This window comes from Lampetra fluviatilis, chromosome 6 (genome assembly GCF_964198595.1).
Source record: "Lampetra fluviatilis chromosome 6, kcLamFluv1.1, whole genome shotgun sequence".
In the NCBI taxonomy this organism is placed as follows: domain Eukaryota; kingdom Metazoa; phylum Chordata; class Hyperoartia; order Petromyzontiformes; family Petromyzontidae; genus Lampetra; species Lampetra fluviatilis.
The window spans coordinates 6,713,903-6,724,165 of NC_136280.1; the positions used below are offsets into that span (position 1 = coordinate 6,713,903).

General features: G+C 48.6%; 1 protein-coding gene across 1 annotated transcript; it reads left to right on the forward strand.

Moving 5' to 3' along the window:
- Positions 1–2,401: 2,401 nt before the first annotated feature.
- LOC144933095 (14-3-3 protein gamma-A-like) lies at positions 2,402–7,126 on the forward strand. Its single transcript, XM_078857618.1, has 3 exons — positions 2,402–2,643; positions 4,934–5,140; positions 5,669–7,126. Exons 1-3 carry the CDS (start codon positions 2,557–2,559, stop codon positions 6,122–6,124), a joined length of 750 nt encoding a protein of 249 aa, XP_078713744.1. The 5' UTR covers positions 2,402–2,556; the 3' UTR covers positions 6,125–7,126.
- Positions 7,127–10,263: the final 3,137 nt, after the last annotated feature.

The following is a 10,263-nucleotide window of genomic DNA, read 5'->3' on the forward strand; positions in this document are numbered from 1 at the left end:
TAACTCAATTTAAACCCACTTCCCAATGTGGTATAGACTGCAAACTTGGTATACTTATGTCATACTGATGACAATACCCTATTCTATCTAAATAAATAAAGTATTTTAAAACATTCATTTTTATATGTTATGTTTCGGCTTGGGTCTAATTGTCCACGCTCAACTCACGTTGGCTGTAAATCACCACGTTATGGAAAGCTTCAGGGCCACTTCCTGGAGCCGTGGAGTTCTGCCATTGCTAGTAGGGTACATTTCATTAAAGCGTGTTTTAAAAAAACGTGTTTTTAAATATTACTTATTTAGTCTACAAAGCCTATCAGCCCAATGGTGTTTGAAACCCATTAGTCATTTCCAGAACCTTATTAACATCATTGTCATGCGGTCGATGCTGGTAAAACTTACTCGATCTAGTGGTTAGGTGGCCTCTACATTGTCCTTTGTTCACAATAGTATTCGTGAGCAAATGTATCATGGCAGTTGTCGCTATTTTAAAGGATTTAGTTCCTAATAATTGCCCACAGCTCACTGCATCACACATTGGTACTACTGTCCCAACTTCACCAATTTAACTCACAATCCTATTAACCTCATTCATCGGGATATAATTATACGTGACCACCGTCAGCGCTTGTCCTTACTCTCTACAATGCCACCTTTAATCTACGTTGTTGTCCTCAATGTAGAGACACTGTTACTACACTGCTCTAAGTCCCGTAGTAGTTTTCGCGCCATGCAACGATTCGTTTATGCTTTGGGGGGGGGGTAACGAGGACGTCATGCGGCATTCATCAATCGTCTTCATGCCCCACACCGCCCGGAGCACCGCGCCTTTAACCCAGCGGTGCCGCCGCCACCAACCACCACCCCCACCACCCCCACCAACCACCACCCCCACCAACCACCACCCCCACCAACCACCACCCCCACCAACCACCACCCCCACCAACCACCACCCCCACCAACCACCACCCCCACCAACCACCACCCCCACCAACCACCACCCCCACCAACCACCACCCCCACCAACCACCACCCCCACCAACCACCACCCCCACCAACCACCACCCCCACCAACCACCACCCCCACCAACCACCACCCCCAACCACCACCAGCAACCCACCACACCACCACCAACCACCCCACCAACCACCACCCCACCAATCACCATCCCCCCACCACCAACCACCACTCCACCACCACCACTCCACCACCACCACTCCACCACCACCACTCCACCACCACCACTCCACCACCACCACTCCACCACCACCACTCCACCACCACCACTCCACCCACGTGCGCCCTTGCGTGGCGTGGTAAGCTCGTCCTGGTGGTGACGTCACCACACCCCGCCTCTAACGATCCCCGCGCGAGTCACGTGCCCCCGTATCCGACACGTTCCCATTGGTCGGCGTGACGACAACCGCTGCTTACCCCCCCCTCACACACGCCCAACATCCGCCCCCACCCCCGCATTCACCCGCAACGCTTCTCACGGGAACAAGTCACGTGCCTCGCGACCAGCCAATCGCGGCTCGCGTAGCTGCAGCCCCTTCATTGCGGCAAGCAAAGCGCGGGGGGGGGGTGTGGCGGCCCCTCCGGCGCGCGCGCGTTCCGGAGCTCCCCACCCCCCGCACGTGACCGGCGACGACCAATGAGAGCCGCCGGCGTCCAAATCCTGACTCGGCTTCCCCCCCCCACCAACACTTTACCATTCCCGCTCAATGTCGCCATAACCAATGAGGGCTGAGCCCTCAACGCTCACGTGACCAAAATCGTCGTGAGCCAATCGTGTTGCGCCGACGTTGCCCATCCGCTCCGGGGGATGGTGAGGAGGGGGTGGGGGCCCCTCAACAGAAAGCGCATAGAGGGCGGGGCTGGTGTGGGGGGTGGGGTTGGTAGACGGAGGGAGAGGGAGGGAGGGAACCCGTTGACCGAGGGCGTAACCATTGCGCATGCGCGTTCAAGCGGGGCCCCGAGGGCGGAAAGCGCATCGGAGGAGGGGCTCGCTGGGGGAGGGGGGGGTTATGAGGTAGGGGGGGATAGGATCGGGGGACGACGCTTTGTGCGCATGCTCAAGGGGCGGGGTAGCGGTGGATGGGGGCGGGGCTGCGGTGGATGGGGTGGATAGTGGGCGGGGCCACGTTGAATAGTGGGCGCGGCCGTGTTGAATAGTGGGCGTGGTCAGTCGATAGTGGGCGTGGCCACGGTGGAAAGGGGGCGTGGTCAGTCGATAGGGGCGTGGTCGCTATTTCCCGTGGCTCGTGCCCTGCGCTCGCGCCAGCGGAGTCTGAACGCGCGCGCCGCGCTCCCCTCTTCCTCTCCAGCGACCAGCCGCGTACCGCAATCGTCTGCAGGAGTTTATAGCTCGACAGTTGCGAGAGATTAGACAGAGAAACAAATTTAGACAACCGTTAACGATCATCGGTGAAGGCTCGAGTAATTACATCCTAAAGTTGTTTTTTTTTCTCCGAGGAGGTAACAAAAACCCCCCTTAAAAAAAATTACCCTTAGCGATTTAAACGAAAATAATAAAATAAAGCAAGACGCGTAAGATGGCCGACCGTGAGCTGCTGGTGCAGAAGGCCCGACTTGCCGAGCAGGCGGAGCGCTACGATGACATGGCGGCCGCGATGAAGGCGGTGAGTGTCTCCCGTGTTGGGGTGGTGTTGTGGTAGAGGAGAAGGTTGTTGTTGTTGAGGTGTTCTTCTCGATCAAACGTGGCGAATGAAAGATGTTCACATCTCCGGTTTTCGCCCCGCGGTGTTGCGACTGTCGTCGTTTTTTTTGGTGGCCGTCGTTTCGTGGCCGTGTTTGTTTCGTAAGGACGACGACGACGCTCTCTGTCCTTTTAAAAGGTGGAGTCGTTGCCGCCACGACCACCACCACGACGACCACAGCAACAGCCGTCGTCGCCTGGGCGTTGTCGCCTCCATTGGCAACAATGGAGGCGGCGGCGCCGCCTTTCGCCTCGAGTTTGGTGTAAACCTCGGGCCGCGTTCGTTTTGTTTTGTTTGTTTGCTTGAGGCCGTTGGTCGCCGTTTTTTTTATCGCCCCGAATTTTTGTTGTTGTTGTGTGTCGAGACCCGCATTTTAAACGGCTTTCGTCGTCGCGCGACGGGTTTGGCAGACGAGGCGCGGTGGCTGTAAATGGCGAGCGGGCGGGCGGCCTCCATTATTCAACTTCCTCGTCATCTCGCTAAGTAGCGTTGCCTCGCGTCCTTCATAACATAATTAGAGGGTTTTGTCTGATTGGTGGGGTAATAGCGATGGAGGGGGATGATTTAAACGTTGTTTTAGCTCTACATGCCGAGGTTACTGCACACACACGTGGGTTTGTGGGTGGGTGCCTCATTTCCACCACCACCAATCCCACGAATTTTTTGTTGCACAAATCCACAGGACACTGAGGTTTGTTTGTTACACGCGGTCTCAGCCTTTCGTGCAAATGCGACCGTGGTCTTACGGATTGGGAGGCGCTCCGCACACGACGAGGAAGCTCGTGTTTTGTGTGTAGATGGGTGTGGGTGTCAAGGCTTTTGGCATGGTTTTTGGTGCCATCGGCCATGTGCCGCTGTGCACGGAGGCGGAGGTTGGATCCCTGCCCCGCCCGATGTCTGCGGGGACGTCCTCCCGCAAATGGCGCCCTCACTCCCTCTCGTTCGTTCTCGAGATTGTTGGTCGCGACGGGGAAAGACCTTAAAGACCCGATAACATCAGGAGGAGGGAAAGCCTGCGAATTATGGGGGACAAAAATCCCACATTTGTACGTTTAACACTGATTTGTTGGAATGGTTTATCATCGCCCGCCACCCCAAGTGCTGTTTAATGTACGTCCCTTTTAAAGGGGCGGCTTATTACGATTGCCCCGTGCGATATTGGGTCGTTTTTTGTCACTCTGCCTTCCTGTTCCGATGGGATATGCTGCTGGTGGTGGTAACACGTTAAGCCAAATGAGCTGATGCAATGGCGGGCATGGCCCTCGATACCAAGCTGCACAGCTGCAGACAGACTAATGAGACCGCTGTTTAGTACATATGGCCCGCTTGGTTTTCCCTTTTTAGGTTTGCGGTCCCTGCATATTTGGTGGTTGCACAGGCATGGCTACAATTACATGCCTCCCGGGCGTTATGCTAAATTGCAAAAAGTGGAAATATCGCAGCAAACCCGACATGCCCACGGAAACTTACATTCTAATTGGTCGTGCAGGCACGTGTCACACGGTTGTCGTTTGTGTGAAAATATAATCCACCAAAGGGAAGTTGAGCCGTTTATTGCACGCAGCAATTGTCACCGCAGGTAGTGGAGCGTGGTAATACTAATGGGATATCGATCACCTCGTGTCGCCAAATAACCGTCCTCTCGTTTTAAAGGGGAAATACATTTTGCATTGTGGATAAACCCTTTTGTCGTTTCGCGATGTCGCTGTGATGTTTCCGGCGATGCTAACCCTCCATTGTACTTATGGGTTTGGTAATAAAATGTGCTCTTTGCAAGAGACCCTTGCCCCCCCTTGGTGATGCAGTTTTTGACACGCCTTTGTGAAATGGCCGAAAGTGCCCTGATTTGTTGCACAAGTGGCGGTTGTGGTATGCTAGTGTTGAGCTTTAGTTTAACGAGAATGTTTTTTGGAGGTGGGCTCTTAAGTGGTGGACTATTAATAAAGTCGCTAATACTGCAACCAAAATAGTGTAAAACACATCAGCTTTTAATCATCGCTGTGCTAAACAAATTTGTGAGGATATGTATAATACTGGCTTAAGAGTATAGGATTGTGGTCTATTCGTGGTGTTCCAGTAAGGTAGTATTGAGTATTTCACATGTCACTTTTTTATTAATCAGGGCTACTAGTTTACAGATACGGCTTTTAGTTATATTACACGTTGAATGCGTTATTAAATGGATTTGCTTGCCCACCCATGTGCCCTCCAGGTGACCGAGCTCAATGAGCCGCTGTCCAACGAGGAGCGGAACCTGTTGTCCGTGGCCTACAAGAACGTGGTGGGAGCGCGGCGCTCGGCCTGGCGTGTCATCTCCAGTATCGAGCAAAAGACGGCCGGTGATGGGAGCGAGAAGAAGCAGGCCATGGTGAAAGCTTACCGCGAGAAGGTAGAGAAGGAGCTGGAGACCGTTTGCCAGGTGAGGGAAACTTTTTTGACCGCAGCGCTCAGACTTGTACCTGTTAAAACACATAAGATCTAGGCATTGATTGCTATGTCCATTGTGTGGTGGGGTACTGTGCAATGTCTGAACTTGCCTTCGTTCGGGCATTATTTTTGTGGGATAATTGCCAAGAAAATAATCTGCTTACATTCTAATAACGAATACAGATTTGCCGCATAGTTGGGGAAATTCATGAGAAATGGCTTAATTTTGGAAGGCATTTTTATTTTGTGGAAAAATGTACAATGGTTGTAGATGCTTCTGCAATCAAATGTATACATTTTACAAAGCATTATTTTGAATTGGAAAAAAAATTTACATTGCAGAAATGCTGGTTTAGTTTATGATCGCTTGTATATTTGTTTATGGAAATTTTAACCATTTTAGGAGCATATAGGTCTCCCATGTATGTTCGGTGCAATACAACACTGGATGTGGGTATTAATGATCATGTAATTGTACTGCCAATTCATCTTTGACCTTTGGGCTTATGTTTTTTATTAGGATGTTCTTGACCTGTTGGACAAGTTTCTCGTGAAGAGTTGTGATGATTCCCAGCAAGAAAGTAAGGTCTTCTACCTGAAAATGAAAGGCGACTACTTCCGCTACCTTGCGGAAGTGGCGGCGGGTGACAAGCGTGATGGTGTTGTCCTCAACTCCGAGAAGGCCTACAAGGAGGCCTATGAGATCTGCAAGGAGCATATGCAGCCCACGCATCCCATCCGCCTGGGTCTGGCCCTCAACTTCTCCGTCTTTTACTATGAGATCCAGAACGCGCCTGAGCAAGCCTGCGAGCTGGCCAAGACGGCCTTCGACGACTCCATCGCCGAGCTTGATTCCCTCAACGAAGATTCCTACAAGGACTCCACGCTCATCATGCAGCTTCTGCGCGACAACCTCACGCTGTGGACCAGCGACCGGCAGCAGGATGACGAGCCGGAGGAGGAGAAGAATAATTAGGCAGGGCAGTCTCACACTTCACTGTCACTACCACGCAGGGGCTTAACGGGGGTTGTGAGGGGCACACAGGATTTCACCAGCCATTTACAGGCAACCCACATTCCTCTGCTTGGTGGTATTGTCAACATTTTTTTTGTTCCTTTCACCAGCTGTTAGATGCAACAGTCATTCCACAAGCTAAAAAAAGTGAAAAAAAATACCTGGCAAAGATAAATTTGATTTTTAGCTACATTCGAAGCATTGTCAATTGGTAAAATGTCTCCTGGTTTTCCAGGTGTGCATACAATGTTGGCCAAAAAAAACCATCTTGATTTAAGAAAAGATCTAGCTTGGAATGGAGTCCCCTGTTCGTTGTTTTGTGATAATGCATCTTGCACATTAGCTCAATTTATACACAAGCATGTCAATTTATAAACTTCAACATTACTTGGCACACCTTGAGTAAGATTGGCTTTGTTGATGAATTCTAGTGTTGAATATTCATGGTTCTGGCAAATATTTTTCTTTTTTGCATATTTAAATGGTTTAATCACTTCCTCTGTTAGCTACTGCATACAAGTGTTATTCACTATGTCCACCCCATTAAAAAAGTCGGCAATTCACTATGTGTGGGTAAATCACTGCCACCTGTAACAACTACTGTACACATCACATTTAGGCAGTAGGATGTAGCCAATTACGATTTAACTTTACGTGCTTACACTGTACAACATCCAGTTTAAGTGCTCTGCTTTTCTCGCCACAGTAGGCCGTAGCTACTTGATGAATGGTGAGACATTCCCCAAAAAGTTATTCTCTGCATGTAACAGTATACACGATCTTTTGCCTTAGCAGTTTTTTTTCATTTGATTAAATGTGGGAATTTCCTTAAATATTTTGTTTAAAAATAAAAAAAAAAGTTAGCCTGTTTCTGATATCCTGCAGTGCATTCATTTTACTAAGTGGATTTGTTGTTTGTGATGGTAAAATTAAAACAATAAAATTAGTTAAACACTGTAAGAAGACAGTCAATTGGTCTGTTTTGTGTTATTCTCTTTGTTACACAGAGCATATATTTGGTCATTAATGGTCTGTAATGGTTTTTTAAATATTTAAAAATGTGCATTCAAGTAATAATCAAATGCTTTCGGCAAGTAAAATAGGCCAGTCTTGGGTAGAGGGATTGGTGGGTTTGGGGGGGGTGTTGTAGGCTGGGGGGGGGGGTTCCCCTTGATTAAAGTATTAGATTCCCCTATCCCTTTTCGTCCTGTGCAGTTACGCATTTGACATTGCAGCAGGCATGACTGTAGACTTGTGCTGCCTGCTAGGGCAAGCTAAAGATCGTGATTCCAGCTCCAGAGTAGTTAAGGCTTTGTCGATGCGGTTTCCTTGACTGCAAGGCTTCGTTGTCTGCAGTGTTTGAGCTGTTGTGGTGTGTGCTGTGTGCAGTTTTTGGGAACTAAGCGGCAGAGTGGCTCCTGCTTGACCTTCAGTAACATGGCTTGGCAAACTGTTGCTTCACAAACATGTAGTGGGACAATAATAAATGGCTCTGTGGCATATCTGTGAGTGGCCTCATTTATTTAGAATGCCGAACAAAATGTTAATTTAACTACCTATTTGCATGATTCATAATTAGTTCTCTACAAATGCAATTAATGCATTTTAGTGTTTTATTTGCAGTACTTTTTAAAAAAAGTGGCTAAATTGAAAATTCTAGTACTGTATAGAATTATAAATAAATTCCCAGGAGGCACTGCTTCCTTTAAAGTACTGTAAGGTATTTTGGTGATCAGGGATGAGTTTCACCAGTCATTTTGTAAAATGCCAGTTATTTCAATTTGCACAAACTACATTTTTAAACATCTGTGTAGCTGCAATATATACTGTCTTATAAGTGGCTAGCTGCTTCAAGTCTTGCTAATTACAAAGCAAACAAGCTGTATTACCAAATTACATGGTGTACGTTTCATTGTAGCAGACATGCTGTTTTTCGTTGAAAACTAATTAGGTTTATTAGGCAGACTGATTTAACCTTTTTGAGTAAAAATTCAGGTAACTTAAAACCTTAGCTTTTTCAGATCATGTGCGTTTTGTGGTCAAGTTATAATGCACAGCAGTAAAACGTATCACACTTAAGCCTATTCTATTTGGGAAATTAGCAACTGAATGCTGTTTTTGTATTTAATGCTAATAATTTTACCAGATATAAAGTGTGAATGAAAACATTGTTGGCTGCAAAGGTGACCAGAATTTGTTTTTGTGGGAACTTGCACTTATTACGACTGTATCGTGACAACTTCTTCCTTCAAGGTAAAAGTTCTGAAAATGAAGTTGAATTTATTAAAGTAGGTTTTACCATAAGCAGGCCACACTGGCTGATTTCCACTTTTTTTGGGTTATATGCACAAAGCATCTGAATTACATTTGTCTGCAGTATGTGCATGGGTTATTGTTAAATACTTGGAAATCAAGAAATGTTAAACTTAAAAAATAACATTTTAAGCCTCGACCATGATTTCAATGATCATTTTGTCAGCGTTTCCACAAAACAAGCCTTGGCATACAGTATCGACGTTCTAAATTGTATTGAAAATTGAGTATTTTAACTCGTGTAAAACATGACTCATTTGGGTTCTAATGTGTCGTGTTCGATGTGCTCTGTTTTACCGGTGACTTGGATTTGCACGTGCATTTTCCTGGCTTCACAGTGAACAAGAGAAGGCAGAGCCGAACATACCTGTGAACGACACACCTTGCCCCTCCTACACCACAAGCCCAATTTGTCTGCTCCTGTTCTGTCAATGCACTGCATTCACCCTTCGTGCAGCCTGCTGGAGCAAAGCCTGGAGCTCTCTTCGTGCTCCAACCTGCCTGATTGACATTCCCAGCCATAAGTCATCTGGAGCTTTTTCTCCTTTTAGGGTGTGTCACAGGAGGGCGTAGCAGTTAAGCCGTCCTGTGTTGTGGGGCAATGGAAATACATGCCAGGGGCGTTGGAACGGAATAGGAGGGAGGCGGGTAGATAGCCCCCCAACTTTTAGACGAGGGTGGTGACCCCCAAAAATCCTTTTGCCCCACTTCCTGCACGAGATGGGCTTACGGCTACTTCTAACATTTCATCGCCCACCTGCAAAACTGCCACCGTGAATGTCACCACAACCAACATTTGTAACCACCATAATATCAACCTCCAACCATTATCGCACCTGCTACCTGCATTGCAACATCTACATTGCCACCATCTTCCGCACCACCACCAGGAACTCAACAACAACTGCCATTCGCCACTAAGTGCCAGTGATGTCACCACGACGATTGTGCCAGGCTATGTGCACGTTGAGGCCACGTGAAGTGTTGAACGCCCGCTGGCAGGAGGTCATGGGGTAGACCCAGGTGCCATGGGTCGACTGCTCGAGATGACTGGCCGATGCACCACCTGTGCCCCCTACTGTGTCAACTTGCTGTGCTTTAGTCACCCGCGCTCTGCTCGTTGTGAGCGTCGCTCCTTTGCCCACAGTTGTTGCTGGAGAGCGACTGCCTCCAACTGCCCAGCAGCGTCCTTCACGAGCCTCCTCCACAGAGGCCGATCTTGACACCGCTGGTACCACTCATCAACAAGTCCATTCAGCTCTATGTCCTCCTGTACCACATCACTCCATCTCTTCTCTAGCCCGTGCCGCACCCGTTTAGCCCCCTCGATCCGGCCGAACAAAAGCTGTTTAGGCCTGCGGTGGCTGGGCATGCGGGCTACATGACCCAGCCAACGCAGCCTTGCCTGCCGGAGAAGCTCACCGATGGGACTTTTTCCAGATATTTCAAGGATTTGTGAGCTCCTCACACAATCCAGCCTGGTTAAACCCTGGATGGATCGTAAGCAAGCCAGCCTCAATGTTTATAACTGACGAAGATGTTCAATTACGGGGTCCACGTTTCGCAAGCGTAGAGAAGGGAGGGCATGACTGGCCGAGAATACCTGAAGCTTCGTGTGGAGCAACAGACCAGGTAGCTTCCACACAGCATTACGCAACCGAAGTGAGACCTTTGCTGTCAAACCGGAGCCAGTCATGGGCACACTGCCCAGGTACGGAGTGTCTGATGGTACAAATACCAAGGCAGGTGCTTAGTTTTCGTGGGGCTGATGGTAAGGCCCTGCCTCT